Source organism: Dermacentor andersoni, chromosome 1 (genome assembly GCF_023375885.2).
Source record: "Dermacentor andersoni chromosome 1, qqDerAnde1_hic_scaffold, whole genome shotgun sequence".
Taxonomy (NCBI): domain Eukaryota; kingdom Metazoa; phylum Arthropoda; class Arachnida; order Ixodida; family Ixodidae; genus Dermacentor; species Dermacentor andersoni.
In genome coordinates this window covers 81,181,836-81,204,913 of record NC_092814.1, presented here as the reverse complement: position 1 = coordinate 81,204,913, position 23,078 = coordinate 81,181,836, and the positions used below count along the sequence as shown (strand labels likewise).

Sequence of the window (23,078 nt, the reverse complement as noted above, 5' to 3'; positions counted from 1 at the left end):
GCCCATGGATGCCTTTACTTAATTTTCGAGCCACTGAAAGTCTGGTCGTTTTAGAAGCTAGATGACATTGGCTTTGCCTAACAAGACAAAGGCAATGGTCATCCTAACCTGCAAGGGTAACAGATTGTTTGTCTTCTCTGCAAAGGCACACAAACCTGCGTGCCCGTTACAAGCCATAGTCATGGAGGATGGTTCATTGTAGAAATTGGTTGTCCAAGCTCTCCAGTCCAAGCTAGGTGCCATTGAAGTCGGTGACCCTTTCGCAGTCCGGAGATCAACCAGCGTAGTTGACATCGTGAAAGAAGGACTTCCGGGTGTGAAATCAGTGTTTTCAGTGGACATCGAATAGTTGTATTACTCCGTGCCACACAATGAGCTCCTCCCAGTGGTACGGGTCTTCCTAGAGGACAGTGGTGCAGCGGCGTCGCAAGTGTTCTCCCCTTTTTCGGTGAACAGTTTTCTGGAACATTTAGGCCAGTACCTGAAGTCTACGCTTGGCTTTAATGGTGACGTGTATGAGAAGCATGCAATTTGTATAAGCTCTGGTATAGCTCCTGCAGTGATAAGAATTTTCTTGGCAAACTTTGACCACATACTGTTAGACAGTTCGGGCCAGGACCATGTGGTCAAGATCTTTATATACGTGGACGTCTTCTTGGTACTCGTAACACAGTTTGATTTTAGTTTAGAATCTGTGGCCACAGATGTTCTGAAGTGTTTCAAAAGTGCCTGTGCTAGGTCACTTCATTTTACTCTTTAATTACCGCAAAATAATTGTATTATGTTCCTAAACCTAGAATTAACTTTCAACAGAAGGAGTCCTAAGAAGGAGCTCCTGCAGCCACGCTCTGCTTCAAGAATGCGCTGCAGAAGAGCTGTTTTCACACAATCCAGGTGAATGTAGAGCAACAAGCAAGAAGACTAAAGTCGGCTGGTTTTCCGGACCATGTAACATTCTCTTCAGGCACTCTTCAGCGTTTCACTTTCCAACAAGCAAGGCATATGCGTGGCTACTTCATCATTATCATGATGCACTGCACGAGTAAAGAATTATGACATGCAACACTTCATCTGTGTTGAAAGGCAGTTTATTAAAATTTGAAGGATAAATAAAAAGCTGCAAGTGCTCATGTTCATCATCATCATCATCAGCCTGATTACACCCACTGCAGGGCAAAGGCCTCTCCCATACTTCTCCAACTACCCCGGTCATGTACTAATTGTGGCCATGTTGACCCTCCAAACTTCCTAATCTCATCTGCCCACCTAACTTTCTGTCGCCCCCTGCTACGCTTCCCTTCTCTCGGAATCCAGTCCGTAACCCCTTAATGACCATCGGTTATCTTCCCTCCTCATTACATGTCCTGCCCATGCCCATTTCTTTTTCTTGATTTCAACTAAGATGTCATTAACGCGCGTTTGTTCCCTCACCCAATCTGCTCTTTTCTTATCCCTTAACGTTACACCTATCATTTTTCATTGATAGGTGCTCATGTTAGTGCTCGCCTATGGCTGCATTGTTCGGACTTCTGCATTCTACTTAGTTTGTTTCAATCCTAATGAAGTGGTCAAGGAAAGCATAGGACAGATTAACTGTTTATTTAATTGAAATGTAGAAAGGATGAGGAAAGTGGGCGAAAAGACAACTTGCCACAGGTGGGAGCTGAACCACCCACATGTTACACATGTGATGCTCTACAAATTTATCTACCGCGGCGGCCATTCCCTTCTGGACTTTCTCAGTTATTGGTTGAAGTGCATGTACCTTTTATATGGTTGATTACATGCCCATGTCTGCTGCTCAAAGGCCTTCAAGATTTTTGATGAGGTTCCGTGCAAGAATATAACTCAATGGGCTATTGACTCGAAGCCCATTGAAACTGCCCCTGTGGCAACCTCCGCTTTGCCACTGAGTCACTAGGTGATCGTTCCAGTGGCCTTTGGAATGCCTGTGTGACACCAGTATAAGAAAGGAATAAAAAAAAAAAAGAAGGCTTTGTATAAAGTCTTTTACAGTTTCTTTCTGAACAATAGGTATAGCATTGATAGCGATGCACACTTCATCATTTAGTTTCAGCTGGATGCTATATACGCACTGAGTTGCACCTTTGCAATTTATGGCACCCTGCAATCTTAAGTCTTATCTTAAATGGTGCACAACCATATACCACCAAATCATTTGGGACATACGCGATAGAGCAATGCGTGTGTTAGGTGGTAGAATACAGCGTGATCAAATGATCTCTCTTACTGTAGCAGTCTTGCTGTTTGTGCATGCTGTGAATTAGCATATGGGATCTGTGAATGTGTGGTTAAATGGAGATAGAAAAAAATGACAATTTTTAGGGCTGCAAGTTCTGTCACATGCCAATTTTTTAACTTGAGCTTTAATTGCATTGCATCTAAGGCAGGTAGTGGGTGGGGTTTCATTAAAATATTTGTGCAAAAGCATAGTTTCAATCCATTGACACGTTGACCATAGTTTCAATCCATTGACTCTTAATGACATGTTCAAGTTTTCACTTTTCCCACGTGCGATCAGAGAATGGAATCTCCTCCACTCAGACATAGTTTCCTCTCCGTCACTTTCATCGTTCATCAACCTACTAGAGACATCAAACAGAGAAGACACCACTTAACACACCTACATATCTCAATCTTAACCCACATATCTCTAATACTTATTTCTGTGCGTGGAATTTCTGCATTTCAACCCCCAAACTCGCCGCTTCTGCGCGGTTATCTCTTAGCTGTATACGCTCTCTAATCTTACAGGTGTCATTCATTTGCTATTTTTTATATAAATTCTAGTAATACAATATTGTTATACCAACTACATTGTTATATTGTTATAGCCATATTGTTATACCAACCAAAAGTATTGTATTATTGGTGATTTCTGCAGTAGTTAAGGAAGCGTTTTCCTTCTTTTCTTCTTTTAATGTACCATGTAACATGACCTGTTCGTTTCTTTCTGTAAAATTGTGCCCACCTGCTTTGGTCTCAACTGAGACTGGCAGTATTGCAAATAAATAAAATAAATAAATAAATGAGGTTCGGTGCCTATGGAATTCTGCTGCTGAGCGCGAGGCTGCACTATTGAATCTCGGCAGCAGCAGCCACATTCTAGTGGGTGTGGTCTTCAAAAGCAGGTTTGTACTTAGATGTAAATGTAAGGAATCTTTTCATCAGCAGACGACAAACACAACACTTCCTCACAGAGCTGCAAGATAGCTTGTACTAAACGTGTGGGCAATATCAGTAAGTTATCTTTCTGATAGTGGAAATAATACTTTGATAATTTACACAGTGTGCACTGCCAGCTTTGGATCATGGCCTTTGGCTTGTTTTTGTGTTTGGCACATTGGGGAATACTTGTTTGAAATACTTATGAACTGCATTAGGAAAATGTGGGTACCGAAGGTGACCTGGGGTCTTCAGTTTGAAGAAAATGAGGGCTCTCCACAGGAAAATGAGAAATATTTCAGAATAAATACTCCAGGATGCGAGATGATGCATGTGCAGGTTTGGATATATAATACTAATTTTTGTTTAAGAAAAGGGCAATACTTCTGTATCTAAACTAAATATTTGCAAGAATTCGTGCCTGTCAATAGCTCCATAAGGTTGATTTGCTGCTCCAGAATGGCTTCATTCAAGCACATAAGTGCTTGATGCTTGTTCTTTAGCAATGTCATGGTAGTGTGCAGTTGATTGAAATGTCATCTACCAGAGATGGTCCCACGTTTAAATCTGGCATTGTGCCTTTCATTCTTCTATTATAGTATTTTGTTTATTGTGGACATGACATTATCTAAGCTAACAACACTTGACACACCACGAATTGTAAGAGTTGGTGTCGGGCATGTCGAAAGGGGTAGCTGGCCCATGCCATCATTGGACTCATCCACGCTAAGGACGTTGTTGAAGGGAATAACATGTTCTTGTTGAAAATGAGGAGTATACAGTAAAACCTCGATATAACAAACTTCAATATAACGAAGTGTGTTTGTATGAGATTTCAATATAACGAAATTTCGCTTCTGCTGCAAAGGCATGCCGAGACAATAGAAACTTCCGCAGGTGCAGATGGTCAAATGATTGAATTACAAGCGGCTGCTTGCAAACGTACCTCTCGAATCATGCACGGCACAACAAGAGCACAAGAGCGACCACCGAGATGGAGCCACATTATGTTCAATATAAAGTCCAAATGCAAGAAGATCCTATCGCACCCCGTGCACTTTGTGCTTTAGGTGCGAGTGAAAGTGTGTGAAGGTTAGACAAGAAAGATGGTGGCTTCACGAGTGCTGCCTTGCTGCGCAAGCAAAGGGACAGAGGGGAGCAAGCTCATGGTAACACGATCAAGCGCACATAAGGGGCATGGGGTTAATAAGTTGAGGTGTGTGCGATTTCTGGCGCATGTCTGGGCCATGGCTGCGCATGGCTGTAAGCATGGCGCAGAGCATCCGCAGCCGCGCACCCTGCTTGAGAGGTAATAAGCTGTCTTCCCGGGTGCCTAATATTGCAAATTACATAATCTGCAGTTTCGGTGACCCATTGGAGCAAGAGGCAGATGAAGCATTCGCTTCCCGCTGCCGGCGCTTTTCACGATAGCGTCGTCCCAGTGCAGGCGGCACTATCAGCCACTGGGGCGGAGTGCTTGCAAAAGCATGGCTGGCTTCGCTTAATTTGTACCACCGATATGAAGATATCATCTACGTGGCAGGAAACGGTATTTGTCGCTGACTACTAAATTCGTCAAAATGAATTTTCTCATACAGATTTGGTTTTCTTGATTGCCCAATAATTAAGAAAGTTCTGTGACCTTTTTCCATGCAATAAAAAACAATCAGCGACTGTACTCATTTGCATAAAAGGTCGAATTTCAATACAACGAAATTTTCATATAATGAAGTAATTTGCCGATTATACCTACTTTGTCATATCGAGATTTAACTGTACTGCTGTCTCAGAAAAGAGACATGGCAGGAGTGAGCATATACAAGAAGAAAAAATGGGAAAAAAACACTTGGTTACAGGAAATACTTCATTGTAAAATTGAAACATAAGTCATCTAATACTGGCTTTTAGGAAATCTAATCTGATAATCTAATCTGATTATCTAATTACTGCTTTCAAAGGGAAAGAAAGGCATATGCCAGTCCACATTGATACGATTCTTAGAGGACCTCATCACTATGACCATATGTCATAACTGGTCTTGTAACAACACTTTCTGTTCAACGGAAATGTGGTGTCTGCTATAACATAGTACAGAGGAAACCCATAAAGATTTCTCTGAGCAGAACCTATGTATGTGAAGCAAAATTCATCCTGATCCCACCCACCGCGATGCACTGGCTTAGCAGCTATGAGGTTGCGCTGCTAAGCACAAGGTCATAGGTTTTATTTCGAACCGTGTACCGTGCATTGAGAGCACATTAAAGAACCCTAGGTGGTCAAAATTAATCCTCACAATCATATCGTCATTGTGGCACGTAAAACCTTGGAGTTTAATTTCAGCCTGGTTTAGGTGGATGCCAACTTTCCTTTTTGTGAATCTGCTTCCACTTTGTAGGTCTCTCTTGTTTATAATGTAGCAGACTCAGGTTATCATTGTGTTCGATTATCTTAAGTCATTATCAGAGCACTTTGGACACTTTACAGGGTCTTCGGGCACTTGGCCCCAGGCTCACATTACGGAAAGGGTAAGGGCTGCCCCAGCCCACAGTTTTCGGAGAGATACTTCCTCCACCTAAGTCAAATTACGAGGAAGGGAGCCGATACACCAGAAGATTGAAGCATGCACATCCCGTTAGAGTAAAGAGTTTTGTGCTCGGAAGTGCCCCTCATATTATAGTGCTGTTTTCATTTGCAGGAATGTGCATGCTTATTTATTAAACTCGTGCTTTTTTTTTTCATATCCTCATTATTCCAATAGCACTCTATCCATGCTACACTCATTTGAAGCAAGTTTGAACAGTTTAGTAAAGATTGAGCTGTTTGAATAACCAAAACAGCTTATGCTACATTGTTGTTCAGAATAACGGAACTATAATCATCAAAACAGTGAAAGTAACCCCATAGAAAATGTCTAGTGGTACGTGTTTCAAATTTATGTACACCTTACATTTTTATGGCAATCACTTTATGTAGATCAGTTGTCACTTGGACAAAAATTGCTAACCCTCTAACACACTGTGCGAGTGTCAACATTTCATGTGTGTTTTTTGTTATGATGCAGGAAAAAATGCTTCTTCGGCAGCACAATGAAGCAGAAAGCTTGCATGCTGTGCAGAAGTTGGATTGGGAGTGGAAGCTCAAAGAACTTGGCCTTTGTGAAGTCAAGGCAACACCTGTCATCGACGACATTTGCGTGCCCAGCGTGCATGTTAGTGACGAGTTTGATGTGCTGCCTGCATGACAAGGCCTAGTAAGGAAGACATGCCTGATGGACTGCTGTGAAAGTGTGTGTGAAGCTGAGAACCACAAAGATGTTTTCTACACAGGGATAGTATTGATGGAACTGGGTAATTGTTGGTGTTTTAAAGCAACACGCTGGTTCACAAAACCTTACAATTTTTTAACAAACATTCAGGAAGTGCATGGTCACCAGCTAGATAGGTACAGTTTTACAGCTGCAGTGGTATGGGAATGAAAATAAAGCCCTGGCAACATGCTCTTACCTTTCCCTTGAAAAATTCAGAGTTCCACAAAATTTTGTACAGTGGTAATTAGGGCATGCTGCCAGCTCGTAAATACAATTTGCCGGACAACTTACTATTGTCTACTAAAAGCAGAATGGTTTGATGCAGGCATTCCGCTGGTTGCCTGTTTGAAACTTGTGATATTTGTTCAGAGTCCATTGTGCCATGGTTGACCATAACCATCGGAGCCTGGTTTTGAATTTTGCGTTTGCCAGGCGTGGTAGTTTTAATGGGCAGATCCTTTTGTAACTAGATGTTGCGCTGTGGAAGTCACTAAATGTGTCAACTTGTTGCCCCTATGGGATCTTGCATGATGCTGTAGTTCAATGAAAAGGTTTCTTTTATGGACAAAAGAATATTGCTGCTGTTTTAATATCAGATATACCCATCAATGTTTCGAATGTTTACAATTGTTTATAGGCAATAGCGGCATTGACAGTGTTCATCCCCGTTTTTAGACATTTTTTTAATGGCATGTGTAAATAAACATTCTCACAGTAGTTGTCCTTTTGCTTGTGGTAAATAAATGTGGCTGAATGCCACACATCTGCTCATTGGTTGAGCTTATGGCTGTGAAAGTTTAGTGGCATTGGCTACACTCCTATCTCTTGCCAAACGACATACAGCAAATGCAGGTAAAATTGCTGTGGCTGCATGCTGTAAGTATCCATTATATTTTTCAGCGTTTTCTTTTTTTTATTTACAAATACTGCAGGCCCTATTCGGGCCCAAGCAGGAGTGGGTACATACAACAACCTAAATTACAACTGCCAATTAGCAATTAAGAACGCAACAAAACATGTACATACATCATTGTAACACTATATGTAACAGAAATAAACATGAACATACAACAGTGCAATACGTAAACAAAATAACAATGAAAAAGTGTAACGCAAAAGAAACTGCTTTCATTGAGGCAATTTAGTGGTCAAAGAAAAGGTTATTTGAAAGCTGAACGAACGATTCTGTTGTATTAGCGTTAACTACTTCTTCGAGTAATTTATTCCATAGTGAAATTGCATGGGGAAAAAGAGAATATTGATGGATGTTAAGGTTACTAAATGGTTGCTTAATTGTTTTGTTGTGGTTTGTACGAGCAGAGCGCATGGGGGGCTCAGGTAAATGACATTCACGCGCTATTTTGTAGTGACCATGGTACAGCTGATATAAAAATTTGATGCGAGATACAATTCTGCGATGAGCTAGTTTTTTCAATTTCGCCCTGTCGCGAAGAACGGACACGCTAGAAAAACGCGAGTATGTGGAGTATATAAACCGCAAAGCTAAATTTTGCACTCTTTCTATTTTCTTGATTAAATATTTTTGATGAGGGCTCCAGATCAAATCAGCATATTCTAATTTTGGTCTGACAAGAGCTTTGTATGCTGTTAACTTAACGGTCGATGAAGTACGGCGCAATTTCCGTTTCAAAAATGCCAGCTTTTTTAGCGCGTTGCTGCAAACGTTTTCTATATGGGGTTCCCAACTTAAATTGCTTGTGAGTGTAACACCTAAATACTTCACTCGCTGGGTTTTATGTATATAAGAATTATTAATAATATAAGCAAAATCTAAGGGTTCTTTCTTGTTGGTAAATGTAATAGCTGCCGTCTTCAAAGTATTTAGCTTCAGTCCCCATGTTTCACACCGTACACTAATTGAGTGCAACGCGTCATTAAGTCTTGGTCGGAGTGATGATTTACACTAGTATAAATAACAATCGTCCGCAAACAACCGGATCTTCACAGGCGATTGAACAGATAAATAGATGTCATTGATGTAAACTAAGAACAACAAGGGACCGAGAACTGACCCCTGTGGCACCCCTGAGTGCACTTCCAGTGTACCAGAAACACAGTCTTTAACAGCAAAGTATTGTTTTCTTGAGGACAAATAAGATTCTATCCAACGGATGATATTGCATTCAATGCCCATTGAGAGCAGTTTAGTTACTAAATCGGCATGCGGAACTACATCTGAACGCTTTGGAAAAGTCCAAAAACACTGCATCGATTTGACCCCTCATATTCAGCGCATTCATAACATCATCCGTTATCTCGGCTAACTGCGTTATTGTGGATAAACCAGCCCTAAATCCATGTTGATTTGCATGAAGTAAATGATTATTCTCTAAATGTGTTATAATCGCTTTAAATAAAATGTGTTCTAGCAGTTTACAAGTTGTGGATGTTAAGGAAACTGGTCTGTAATTATTTACTTCTAAAGGGGATCCAGATTTGTGAATCGGAACTATCCTTGCAAGGCGCCAGTCATCTGGTATCACACAGGATTCTAACGATGTTTTATATATTACATATAAGTACTCTGCTACCCAGATTGCGTATCTGTTGAGGAAAACATTAGATATTTAGTCCGGACCTGATGACTTTTTTATGTCTAGATTACGCAAAAGACTAAGGATGCCATTTTTGCTTAAATCTACTTCGGGCATCGGATTACGAAGCGTGTAAGGTTGCAAGTGCGTGTGCGATGCGTTTATGGTAAACACCGATTGAAAAAAGGCGTTAAATTCATTAGCAATGGTCAAAGGATCGTCAATGCTTGTGCCAGATGTTCTGATCTCTGTGATGCCGCTTTTATCTTTAGATAAATATTGCCAGAATTTCCTTGGTTGCTCCGACATGAAAGAAGTCAATGTGGAAGAAAAGAACTGATCTCTTGCAGCGCGCACTTTATCTTTGAAAGTGCGTACTAGACTTGCAAGTTGTTTCCTGTCACCACGTTTTCGAGAGCGTTTTATTTTGCGTTTCAGATGTATCAGATTACGATCCATCCACGGGTACTCCCTGTTGATGCGCTTTTTCTTTAAAGGCACGTAGGTGCTTTCACAGTGCATGACTATGTCTTTAAACTTTGACCACAGCACATTAACGTCGTTTGTCTCATTAAAGGAAGGGAATAAAGATTCCATACAACTAATAATTCCGTCATCATCAGCATGCGTATAGTCTCTTACAAATGTGTCGGAAGGTTTAACATACGATCGCAAGCCCGAAATAGGACACTCAAGAACAAGTAACTGATGATCAGATATACCGTCCTTCACACAGACTGATCAGTCTGGAAGCGAGCTACTTGCATACGCAAGGTCAAGTACAGCAGAGCTGGAATTTCTTAGTATCCAAAACCAACTGGGTTAACGAAAACGTAAATGCAGTTAGTAGTAATGATTCAGCATTTTTGGAATCTTTGCCGTCATGAGAAAGGCTGCACCAGTTAATTCCTGGAAGGTTAAAATCTCCTATTATAAGGATGTTGGAACGCGAATTTGTATTTTGCAGCAAATAATCATATAAGGAATCTAAGTATTCCTGAGGAGCATTCGGAGGCCGATAGACCCCTCCTAGTAATATAGTTTTTCCAAAAAACTTTATTTTGCACCATATGCTTTCATGATCATTGATGCCATTTAAGCGTGTGAATTTAATGTTATTCTTTATTGCAATTGCAACTCCGCCACCCCTTGATCCTCTGTCCTTACGGATAAGCGTGTACGAAGGAGGCATTATTTCTGAATTTTGCACATCGGAATGCAGCCAGGTTTCAGTTACCACTAGGACTTGTGGTTGATAGGTCAGAATTATATCTTCAAGGCTCTGGATCTTATTCAGTACACTGCATGCGTTCAACGAGACAAGCCGTAGCGTCTTGACGGATTCCCGTCATTTGTTATCTAGCTTACGCGTGTTCGCACGTGTGGGTCGATAGGACGTTTCGGGTTGGGCAGGCGCAGATGATTTGGACAACTATATTCTGCGATTGGGCGTTGCATCCCATACGTACAGCCTGTCATCAACTTTGAGCTTATCGAAACGAAGGGAAACCTTAGAACCATTGCCCTTTTCTTCAGCCACTGAACGCCATAATTTTGCACGAACATCCTGAATGTTTTTTGAAAAGTCGTCCGATATAGCTACTTTTGTCTCCTTTAATTTGAAGCAGGATGACATAACCTTAGTTTTGTCTACGTAGTTGAAAAATCTCAAAATGAGCATGTTTTAGGCCAATTCGGTGAATACGCTCTATTGAGTTTACTTCAACACCTAGAATCTTTTTAAAAATTTCTTCGTTAACTTTCCGCTCTAGTCTTCTGAGTCCTCCTCTGGATCTTCCTTTACTCCATATATTACGATATTGTTGCGACGACTTCTGTTTTCGAGATCATCTACCTTCTTGGTTAACTCAAGAACTAGTTTGTTCGTGTTATTGCAAGCTTCGTCCACTTTCTCCAACCTTCCCTCACATTTTTCAATTCGGCACAGTTCTTTCTCAATTTTGGTAATCCTGGTTTGAATATTCTCGACTGTCGATTCTACCTGTTTCAGATTATTAGTCAGCGAAGCCAGAGTCTTATTAGTCTTTGTTTGCTCTTTCAAAATTTTCTTAAGTAATTGGTTGTTTAACTGTGTCTCAGACTCTGAATCAGAAGTAGGACCAGGATTTAGCTCTATGTCTCCGGATGTTAGTAGCAATAACCTGATCACATGCAAACAGTCACATAATAGACCAAACAAACACTGTGGGCTTGGCAACACCGTCAATATGACTGTATCATCTCTAATAGAAGTTAGATACTTGTCACCAACCTGGGCAAAAAGAATCGGGATCAGCATCCTTCTGTAACCGGTGTCACCAAGCCCACTGAAGGAATCTTGCAAGAGCGTCCAGTATTTATGCCCGAAGTGGTCGCTATCCGATGATGTCACCGAGCTGATACGCTGACAGGCTTGATGCACGTAGGGCGTTGTTTCTTGGGTGAGCCATGGCGATGGCATGATGACCAGGTCAGCCGGCGCATGCTCTTCAGGAGTCCTTTCGAACGGAGGGTCCGTTGATCCCACGGCGAAGTGCGCCCGGCAGGCGATCTGGGCAAAAAGAATCGGGATCAGCATCCTTCTGTAACCGGTGTCACCAAGCCCACTGAAGGAATCTTGCAAGAGCGTCCAGTATTTATGCCTGAAGTGGTCGCTATCCGATGATGTCACCGAGCTGATACGCTGACAGGCTTGATGCACGTAGGGTGTTGTTTCTTGGGTGAGCCGTGGCGATGGCATGATGACCAGGTCAGCCGGCGCATGCTCTTCAGGAGTCCTTTCGAACGGAGGGTCCGTTGATCCCACGGCGAAGTGCGCCCGGCAGGCGATCTGGGCAAAAAGAATCGGGATCAGCATCCTTCTGTAACCGGTTGCTAAGTTCTTGAAGACACGATGCGGCACAGAGGTGCCTGGCTCTCAGTGGTGACAGGGTTCATCATATCGCTATGTGCTATGTACCTCAAGTTGGTACAGGTGGATAAAGAAGGCGGATTTGTTCTCGTACCCAGAGCCATGCAGAACGAGAAGGCCGAGGCTGCCATTTCTGGCAACTTCAAAGCCGTCAACATCAAACCTACTACAAAAATCAAGCCAGCGGTCGCTAAATTACGTGAAGAGACCAGACTAGAAAAGCTAGCGTCTTCGGAGTGCCTGTCGCAAGGCATGAACCTTTCCACGTTCTTCACGGTGAAGATGCACTTAGATGTACCATTCTACATCATCATGTCCAAACAAGACACTTCGCTGCACCTTGTAGGAAGGTTCCTTTAGCACTCCCTTTCCGTACTTTAGACGATCCGTGCTTCATCAGGAAGCCTTGGACAGACCTTGGCCAGTTATGACAGATGCCTCATGGATAGCCTGTAATGAAAAGGCACTGTGAAGGTATTCAGATATGTCGATTAGGTATAATTTTTTATTAATGATAACGAACGTGAAGCTCGGCTATATACTGGACAGATGATTGACATGTTTTGTTCTTGCATGAAGGAACGACAACTAACAGTTAAATTTCCAATGAATATCAAACTAAGGTTACTAGACATAAAATTGTGTTTATCTATTGACTATGGGTGCTGGCAGTATACCCCCAGATCTGAGGAAAGCCGCCTACCTTGTAGCTCTTCACACTTGAAGTTAGTGAAGTGAGGAATTGCAAAAGCATGTTTGGGGGCTGCCTTGTGGTCTTGCCACCACACTATGCACAGCAGCTTTAAGAGACGAGTTCAGGCTGCAAATGGCTGATTTTTTTGGACAGTTTGCTTTCTCCTGCAGCTGTCTCCCTTAGCAGACCAAAGCGAGAAAACCAATCCAAAAGAAAAAAAAAACTTCGCTGTCCTTCTGTATGTGCATAGAGCGAGTTGTCCAATGAAAAAGGTAGAGGGGGAGGTCAAAAATGTCCAGTATGTGCCACTAAGTCGACAGAGAGGACACCAACCAATGGAAGATGTAAAAAGATGCACAAGAAAATTTGTTGAATGCTACTTCAATGCCGAGTACAAAATCCCCTCTTCGTGCAGCAGTTTCTGCATAAGCCAAACTGGCTGGTGTATCAATGACTGCCTTGGGAATATACCTGTCTAGTTAAAGGGAGCGTAGGCAGCCACTTTGCAGCGCATAGCTCCTTATGTGGTTGTGACGCATTGTTCGATTGGTGCAGGATACTAGAGTGTTATCAAGACCAGTGTGCACACAAAATATATGAGGCTTTTTAAAAACACAGGAAAAGTGAAACGTGCACAAGCACGCTGGTGTCTCTACTCTGCAAAGAAATTGATCTCTTCTTTCATGTGTATGACTGGCGTACGCATTATTGCTTTTTATGCCCTGGTAATTTGCATGCTTGTTTCCTCTTCTTCCGGCACATCATATTGCCTTGTGTGCAAAAAAATTAGGTTGACAGTCGGCACTTTGTTCATTCCGTTTGCCTTGTTCTGCACTTGCTCTACTTGGCCGTAATATGTACTAACCAGTCCAAATTGGTACTCTTTTGTGGCGAAGAAAATTTATTGTTGCAAAATAAAGCCCATGGTATCGGGATTGGCCAGGCTGCAGTGTTGGAGATACAAAAATGTGGTACCAATGTACATGCGTACTACTAGTGGAGAGCATTTCGCACCAGTGTGGCGGAGTTGCCACTCCAGAATCCTTGCACATTTTCGCGACCCCAGAATGGAATGGAATGGCAACAACGCTTGGAGAAATGGGAATGGAATTAGGCACATTTGCGTCTAAGTGCTGTTTTTTGTCAAAATATGCCGAAGAACCAACCAGCCCACGTTCAAAGATTAGTAAGTCAGAGCCTCGAATTTAACTATAAAGCAGTATCTTTAAAAGTGCTTGGCTGATTGCAAGCATGGCACATTTATGAGCAATGCGCCTACTACAGTTCTGTCCTTGTAGACCGAGTTGCTCTGAAGTTTGTCTCGATTCTTCACGTAACTGCGGCTCTATGTCATTGGTATCCGTTGTGCGGAACTACGGTGGCAGCATACTCCCCCCCCCCCCCCCCCCCTTACGCTTTGTGATTTTTTTTTTACCTCGGCGGCACCTTTGCCCTGGCTGCCTGCTGTCTCCCCATCCTTCACTTTGTTTTTGCTTCTGTCGCTGTCAGCGACTCGGACGCATATTCAAAAGAATGTTTCTCTAAGTTGTGATGCGTATTGACACTGGTGTGATGCTTGTGTTCACTGCAATCCATACCAGTCTGCATGCCGTCTCAAGGCATGAGACAGCCGGCTTTTGCTTCCCGCGTTGCGAAATATCGAAGTTTCCCTTGTGGAAATCTTGAAGGCACACTTCTTTGTAAAGAGGCGGCTAAAGGCCTACAGCGTAGCCTGGAGAAGTTCACAAGCACGTGGACTCACTTCTTTTTTTTTTTTTGCCCTCCTAGACCCACGGTTTAAGTCCTTGGTGTTCAGCTGCAACAGCCAAGCAGATGCATTCTTCTGCGCTGGGGAAGGGCCTCTTTTGTTAGGGCAGGACAGCACCAGCACCGTTAGAATGCAGACTCTGAAGCAGGGCCAAGCAGACTGATGTTTAAAAACATCAGGCGACATGAAAATGCCCACCAAGACAATATGCCTGGATCCATTGCAGGGGAAATTTCTCTTTACCTTACAGAGGGAACTTGCGCATACACGGTTAAGCCCCTGACCTATTGGAAAGCAAACACTAGCTGCTTTCTCGCCTCGCAAGGGCAGTTTTCACTGTGAATGCAATGTCGGCTGACGTGGAACGTGTGCTTTCTACAGCATCCCTGATAATGACAGCGAAGCGAAATCGGCTGTCAAGCACTTCTTTCGAGCAGCTCATGTTTGTGAAGCGCAACACATAGGTAGAAGGCAATTGTTTTATCTCACTTTTCTTTTTGTTTTTAGAACTAACTGATGAAGCAGCCGTTATTCACACTACACTCATTCAAACTAAACGGCGAATCGCCCATTTAGCTCATGACATTTTGTTGCAGAAATCTGATGAATAAAACCAAAATAAAGCTTCTTTTTATGCCTTGCACTGCTTGCGACCTTTATTGCAGCATTTAGAAATCACGAGGACACCTAAGCAAAAATTATGTCATCATTTTAGCATTAGCACATGTAAGCTTAAACAATATTAAAATGTCACAAGCTGTTAAAACATGCTGACCGTGCAAATACTATAGTAGATACTATAGATAGCGGGAGAAGTGCCCCTCTGGGAATTAGTAGGGTGGTTGTACTGTACGAGATATGTCGCCAAGCTACTATGCCTCAACCTTGGTAACGTGTTTTGCATATTTTTTGCTTCTGATCACGCTTCTGATGACATCAGCTTTATGGTGCGTTCATCGGTGACACGATAAAACTACCAAAATGCTTTTCCTACATTGAGGATATTATAGGAATGGAATAGAACTGCCCGGCCATTCCCAGAGTGGGAAAGGGCTAAATGTATTTTCATTCCTAAGAATTTAAAGGAATGGAATGGAGGCGCCCATTTCGCAACACTGATTGGCACGCCTTTCAAGTTGCTCTGGGTTTTCTTGAGACGGACGATGTGCTGTGCAAACTGTTTGTCTATTGGATAACAATGAAATGCACATTTTACCATCTTTCTGTGCTTTTAGAAAATTTGATATTAAAAGAAGGTGTTGCAGTGGTACAATTCAGTAGAGGCAGGCATACAGACATATGTAGAACTAATGAGGCTACATTTATGATGTGCAGGATAGTACAATTTAGGCCGCACTAGTAACAACATAATGCCTGATAATGGACACCCAATGGCTGCTCGCAATAAGTGAACTGCTGCAGGAAGCCAAATGTGAATTTTGGGAAAGCTGCAAATTAGTCTTGCTAAACAGTACAGCAACTAGAGAGCCTGTATCTGCCATTCTTTTTTTTTTTCATAGCAAATTTTGTATGTTCATGTATGAACCCTTTTCCACAGCTTTAGAAAATTTGGGGCTGCAGTTGCAGCCACTGTGCAGCATATGTATGCAGACAAAACACTCTTGTTCTTGTTCCCTAGTGAAATGGCACAACCCACCCCGGGGGGGGGTTGGCCATGAATCGGGCAGTGAACGAACTGTTATCATTTTTTTTTTGTTGCATAAATTAGGTTGAAATGAAATAAGTATCTTGCAATTAGGATTTAAAGTGTCCACTGTTACAGGTATGAATAATCAGTCATCTAGATATTTTGTGAACATATAACTATTTAGAAGAATTCTAACATGCAATTCGTTTTGTCTCATGCAGAAAGATGCAGAGGGCTTCACAAACGTTCCTGTGGCTATAACCCAGTATTGTAGCCCCAAAGGAAAGAGTTGCAGGAAGAATAAAATTCAAGACAAGCTTTTGGAAGGGTTCTTCTAAAGATCTTTTCCGTTGAATAATGAAATGGGGGTATGTCAAAAAGAAGCTTCAGAGATTCACTCTCATTGCATAAAGGGCACAAGGGTGATATAGCCAGACCATACCTATGGAGGTAAAAGTTCAGTGGGGGGACTTTGCACCGTAGTCTTGTAATCGTTTCATCAATTTTTCTAGAGGATCACCATTTGTTGTTCCAAGGAAAACTAAGATGCAGGAAATCAGATGCTGCCAATGATGACTGTGCGAATTTATTTGTAGTAATATATTTTCTGAATCGGGGGGGCGCCACAGTGATGAAAGCTGACGAAGGTGAAATGGGGACTATAGGACCATCATGGGATGCTACTGCGAGTGTATGTGCATATTCGTTTAAGGCTAGACCTTTGTGTCCTGGCACCCACACTAAACGAACAAGACATATGTGTCTTGGTAGGAGAGAATAGAAAGTTTTTAATGAATCTGACAATTTGGGTGTGGTTACTGAAGAACAGACAGACAGGCAATCCATTATTATTATGGCTGATGACATAGATGGCGGTAACTTGCATAAAGCTAAGACAATTGCCAATAATTCTGCCTGAAAGATAGGTGTGAAGTCAGGTAGCCAAATTGAAAAAGACCAATTTAGATGTGGTGATACAATGCCCACAGCTGCTTTTTCTTCACACACGCAAGCATCAGTTGCTATAATGGTCTTTGTATCTAGGTGTGCTAGGTGTGCTAGGTGGTCTTACAGAATACTATTCAGATATTGATAGGGAAGATGTTTAGCATTATTTGGAAAAATATAATCAAATTCAATTTTAGCATCTGGAACTGAGGAATTTAGTAAGACCACCTCGCATAGTTTAAGGGTCCAATAGTTTTTGAGTGAAAACAACTTGAGGGCAACGTGAGCGATACCACTGATAGTTAAAAAAATAAGGCCAGTTGAACGAAAACACTGTGATCTCCTCTGTGGTGATGCATATATCTTTAGAAAACTTTGTACTGTTAGGATATGAAATCGCATGAGAAGAGAAGGCAGGCGTGCTTCTTGATATAAGATATTGTTAGCGACAAATTTATGAAGCCCAAGACATAAATGTAACGCCTCTCATTCTAATAGAATCAGAGGACGAATTTTGTATGCAGGTCCCCCAGAAAACAAAACGCAGCCAAACTCTATTATTGGGTGAACATACATGCAATAGATCATAATGAGAACATGCCGACGCATCCCTGATAGATTGCTGCCGAGTCTACGCAGCATTCTTACTGCGCATGCTCCCTTTGAGGTAATATGTTCTATATGTGGACCCCAGTTAAGCTTTTCAGTGTACATTTCCGAAATATTTAAGTGAATTCACCTGTGGGATACTGTCTTGTCGATAAAGAACTGAAATTTGCACAGGAAAGCTTTGAGGGAAAACTAGGACGGCGCTTTTTGTGATAGGCTCTTCATTTTCTTTTTTTTTTTTTATAATTTCCTTTGCCATGTCATCGGCACTGAGAATTTTCACTGTGCAGTACGGTTCATTGCTATGCATTTGCGGTTATTTTGCATCTGTCATGCTTTTCGATGCCTTTGGAAAGCTCGACAATGAGGACAAAACAGAAGCTTAATTTTGGGGTCTTATTTTCGCCCATACATTTGCACCATTAAATTTGCAATAATACATTTGCATTAGGAAAAGTCCAATGCAAGATATCAATGCTGGTATCATTGTCGCCGATCTAGGTGATCACTTGCCAATATGCATGTTTTCTAAACGAAATAACACACTTAAAGCGAGCTGAAACCAATGTAAATCTTTCGTCATGCAGGAAATAAATCCAAGAACAATGAATGACTTTCAAAACCAACTTCGAAGTGTAAACTGGACACCCGTATTTGAGTGTAACGATGCTGATACGGCCTACGATATGCTCATGCATATAATAAAAAATATGTACAATAGTTGTTTTAAATTAAAAAAGGTAAAGACATCTAGAAAGATACGGAAACCTTCGTTAACAAATGAGTGTTTAAAGCTAATTCGTAAAAAAAAAAACAATTATGCTCTCACTTTTGTGCAGTCTAGAAGCCCGGATGATCTTTTTGCATTTAGGAATTCAGAAACTTTGTAACTAAGTTCCTTCGAGATACAAAAAAAAGAGTATCTGGAAAAGCTATTTAGTGATGCGGATACCAAAGGCGACCTAGTTTGGTGTGCGCTTAATAAGCTCCTAAATCGCGACAGAAGTCGTTATGAAGAGCTCGAGATTACAGAAAATGGGAAGCAGCTGAAGGATATAGAATTAGCAAATCGTCTCAATGAACACTTTATAAATTTAGTGATTAGCGCTCACAATATAGATGCTCTCAATTTTTTGGGTGCGCCTAGTGTAAATACAGCGTCTTTTAAGCCTACGACACCTGACGAGGTTTACTCTGATTTTATATCCTTAAACAACAAAAGGCACGTGACATCGATGGTCTCCAGATTAAACCAATTAAATTTGCAATAGACTTGTTAGTGCCCGCTTTCACCCACATATTCAATGTTTGCTTGTCCACTGGTGTTTTCCCTACAAAAATGCAACAGGCAAAGGTTACTGCTCTGTTCAAATCAGGGGACAGAAATGTCGTCAAATTATCGGCCGATGTCAGTGCTCCGGTCATATCAAATGGCTTGGAGCAGGTTATCTGTAAAAGGATTGTGTCGTTTTGTGAAAAATATCAATTATTATCTCCACATCAATTTGGGTTTCGTAGGGGCCGATTGACTGAATTAGCTCTATTAACACAGAAGGATTTAATCTTGAACGGCTATGAAGAAAGAAAATTAACATTAGGTGTATTTATTGATTTTTCCAAAGCCTTTGACAGGATCAATAATATATTACTCTACTAAAAAAACTCGAACATTACGGATTCTGTGGATTACCCCTGGACATTCTAAAGTCATACTTAACCCATAGGAAACAATGCGTTTACATCTCAGGAGAATACTCAGACCCCCTGAATTTAGAAGCTGGTTTTCCCCAAGGGAGCATATTAGGACCTATCCTGTTCAACATCTATATAGATGGTCTAACAAACATCAGTAACTTACCACACTATATAATATACGCAGATGACACCAGCCTTTTCTTCCAATCATGTAATGCTGATAACTTATCACAACTAGCAAACACTGTCCTTGATAAACTATATTGGTGTAGCAAAACAAATTCTTTGCAGATTAACTCTAAAAAAAACAAAGCTGTTCTTTTTGCACCCACCCAAAAAACATGTAAATCATAATCTAAACATATTCTATCGATCAGAACGAATTTTGATGTCACCGCGGACGTGAAAACACTGGGAGTGATTTTTTATCAACATTTAAGGTGGGACAAACACGTAGAATGCGTGGCAACAAGTATGGAAAAAGCATGCGGTGCACTCTGTAGACTTCGAGATGTTCTTCCATTAAAACTACGGCTATTGCTGTATAACACCATATTTATTTCTCATGCAAGTTATTGTAGTCTTCTATGGGGGACAATGTCACAAAAAAATATTCAGACGTTATCTCTTTTACAAAAAAAAAAAGCATTGCGCCATGTTGCTTGTATTTCTTACAGCAGTCATACAAGTACATCCTTTTCTGAGTTTCATGTTCTCCCATTTCATTACAAGTATCAATTTAATCTTGCTGTGAAATATAAAGAAAGCATAAAACGAGGCCACGTGGGATTTACTGATCTTTGTCATCCAAGCAAACCTCATCACCTCAAATACGACATTCGGGAGCGAAAAACTTGGGCCGTGCCTTTTTCACGAACCAATCATGGAAAGGACAGACTACCGTGCCGAATATCGGTACTATTACAAAACAGTCTCAAAAAAGAAAACATGGATCTTAAGACTGTGTCACGTCGAAGTCTGAAGGAATATTTCATTAGCCGTGCGCCTGCATGTGATAAGTGTATGTTATATTTGCATTTCCTTTTCTTGCTTGTAACTTGAGTATGGAATTATTTTGTATTTGTCTTGTACGTGAAAGTGCTTTTATATATTGTTATGTGCCTGGAAAAATGTATTGTTTCACCACATTACATAAATCTGCAATTTTCTGTTAGGGAAGGCGTGTATTGCTGGTAAAAAAAAAAAATGTTGGTTATAGTGTAGGTTTTCAAAAACGCATGTTATCATGCCCTTCGAAATGTTTTTCAAAATTTATTTTGTGTATCAGTGTATTGTTGCATGAAAAGAGTTCACAAACAGTCTGCTGCCAAATACTGTAGCCGTAGGGGCCTTTGTCAAGCCGCTTAAAATAGCGGCTTTTTGCTCCTGTCCTAGCATTTGTACATTTAAAGATGAATGCTGAAATAATGGAATGGAATGGAACTACTTTCTCTCCTATAAATTACTAACTGGCACATAATGAAAAGGTTGATTTAATTAAATCTTGTTTTTTAATTAATTTTTTTTATAAGCCAGCACAAAACTTGGCATGCACGTAACCAGGATTTTTTCACAAAGGGGGGGGGGGGGGGTACCTTTCTATGCAAAAGAGGGGGGGTACCTTTACTAGTACAAATGTGAATAATGCCCACCGTGCGGCCATAAAGACGCATAAACCCGCAAAAGAGAAATGAAATAAGGTGTATCTCACAGGTATGCCTGTGAGATACACCTCTCTCCTTTACTTGGCAAAGAAGGAACCGCATCAAATAGACTCGCGCAGGAAAGGAGCGCAAGAACACTGCCAAGAACAAGTACACAAGCAAAATTGTAAAATAAAGATTTCTAGTAGAGTTTTTTTAATTACCTCTGGAAGAATTATAGAGAAATATGTATTTGTGGAACAATCACTCTTGTTTTGGATCCCTCGTTTACTGCTCTACCAAGTGGCAAAACCAACTCTTATTGTTATTTGGGAAGTTGCATAACGATGCGTGGCCACCCGCTAGTGCCGTACAACCACGTAGAGTGCAGGACGCTGCCATTCTAGACTTACTGCGCCCACCGCGGAAGCTTAGAAAAACACCCACATAACCACATAGAGAAGTGGCTACGTCAGGCAGCTCGACTGATAACTATACAGATATACACCCCAAAGAGTGCAAACATTTAGAGTGTACATTCTAAGAAAAGTTTACACCCTTTGGAGTGTATGTTTGCCACACAACAATAATCGTCATCTGTCTTGCCCACATTTCCTTTCTTGAAAACGCTGCGCTCGTTACTTTCCTGTCGGAAACGCTATGTCATGCTGATAACGCGCATGCCGTTCGTTACTGCAAAGTACCGGGCTCGCCGCGTTAAGGAAAGGAAATGCGGACAAGACAGATTACGATTATCGTTGTGTGGCAAATATACACCCCAAAGGGTGCAACTGTTTTTAGAGTGTACACTCTCAGAAAAATTTTCACCCTTTGGGGCTTATCTTGTCCCACAACGATAATCGTCATCTGTCTTGCCCGCGTTTCCTTTCTTTAACGCTGCGAGCCCGGTACTTCCCAGTCACGAACGGCATGCGCGTTATCAGTGTGACGCAGCGTTCTCGACAGGAAAGTAGCGAGCGCCGAGTTTTCAAGAAAGGAAACGCAATCAAGGCAGATGACGATTATCGTTGTGGGACAAAATATACACCCCAAAGAGTGCAACCGTTTTAAGAGTGTAAAAAAGTTTGCACCATTTAGGGTGTATATCTGCCACACAACGATAATCGTCATCTGCCTTGATGCGTTTCCTTTCTTTAACGCTGCGAGCCCGGTACTTTCCAGTAACGAACGGCATGCGCGTTATCAGCGTGACATAGCATTCCCGACAGGAAAGTAGCGGGCGCGGCGTTTTCAAGAAAGGAAACGCATCAAGGCAGATGACGATTATCGTTGTGTAGCAGATATACACCCCAAAGGGTGCAAACTTCTTTTAGAGTGCACTCTAAAAACAGTTGCACCCTTTGGGGTGTATATTTGTCCCACAACGATAATCGTCTTCTGTCTACCCGCGTTTCCTTTCTTTAACGCTGCGAGCCCGGTACTTCCCAGTCACGAACGGCATGCACGTTATCAGTGTGACGCAGCATTCTCGACAGGAAAGTAGCGAGCGCCGAGTTTTCAAGAAAGGAAACGCAAGCAAGGCAGATGACGATTATTGTTGTGGGACAAATATACACCCCAAAGGGTGCAAACTGTTTTTAGAGTGTGTGTAAGAGTGAAGTGTGTACATTCTCAAAAAAGTTTACACCCTTTGGGGCTTATCTTGTCCCCAAACAATAATCGTCACTTGTTTTGCCCGCATTTCCTTTCTTCAACGCTGCGAGCCTGGTACTTAGTCACGAACGGCTTGTGCGTTATCAGCATGACACAGCATTCTCGACAGGAAAGTAGCGAGCGCCGAGTTTTCAAGAGAGGAAATGCAAGCAATTAAGGCGGATGACGATTATTGTTTGGGGACAAGATAAGCCCCAAAAGGTGTAAACTTTTTTAAGAGTGCAGAACAAAAATTAGACAAGCCGCTTTTGCCGGAGACACAGCACATCTCCGCTATGGAGCCTCCGCTGGCCTCCGGAGAATTTTGCCTAACCGCGGCGCCGTGACCCACAGAATAAAGAACCAACCTGGGGCGCGAGCTCGGTGGCTGCGAGCGATGCCTTCTGTGTCTTCCGCTCGATCTCTCTTGGTTGGGTGTGTTTCGGCAGCTCTTCGATAGA

General features: G+C 41.8%; 2 protein-coding genes across 6 annotated transcripts in view; one reads left to right on the top strand and one right to left on the bottom strand.

Annotated features, from left to right (window-relative positions):
- LOC126546038 (uncharacterized) overlaps window positions 1-7,264 on the top strand; it is a 69,156-nt gene extending 61,892 nt beyond the window's left edge. For 4 of the 5 annotated variants that reach the window (XM_050194102.3, XM_050194101.3, XM_050194099.3 and 1 more), the window contains exon 10: window positions 6,248-7,264. In XM_050194102.3, the coding sequence (XP_050050059.2) occupies window positions 6,248-6,427 (180 nt within the window). In that variant the 3' untranslated portion in view covers window positions 6,428-7,264. Of the gene's footprint in view, window positions 1-813; window positions 1,124-1,486 lie in introns of all 5 variants that reach the window. The other variant, XR_011892485.1, reaches the window with a different exon arrangement.
- A 3,471-nt stretch (window positions 7,265-10,735) lies between these two features.
- LOC129380512 (uncharacterized) lies at window positions 10,736-23,064 on the bottom strand. Its single transcript, XM_055061649.2, has 2 exons — window positions 22,986-23,064; window positions 10,736-12,409 (listed from the first exon to the last, which is right to left on the bottom strand). Exon 2 carries the CDS (start codon window positions 11,903-11,905, stop codon window positions 10,817-10,819), a length of 1,089 nt encoding a protein of 362 aa, XP_054917624.2. The 5' UTR covers window positions 11,906-12,409; window positions 22,986-23,064; the 3' UTR covers window positions 10,736-10,816.
- Window positions 23,065-23,078: the final 14 nt, after the last annotated feature.

What these genes read in the sequence shown, in the direction of transcription:
- LOC129380512 (XM_055061649.2), bottom strand. Translation starts at nt 11,905, where the DNA reads ATGCTGATCCCGATTCTTTTTGCCCAGATCGCCTGCCGGGCGCACTTC.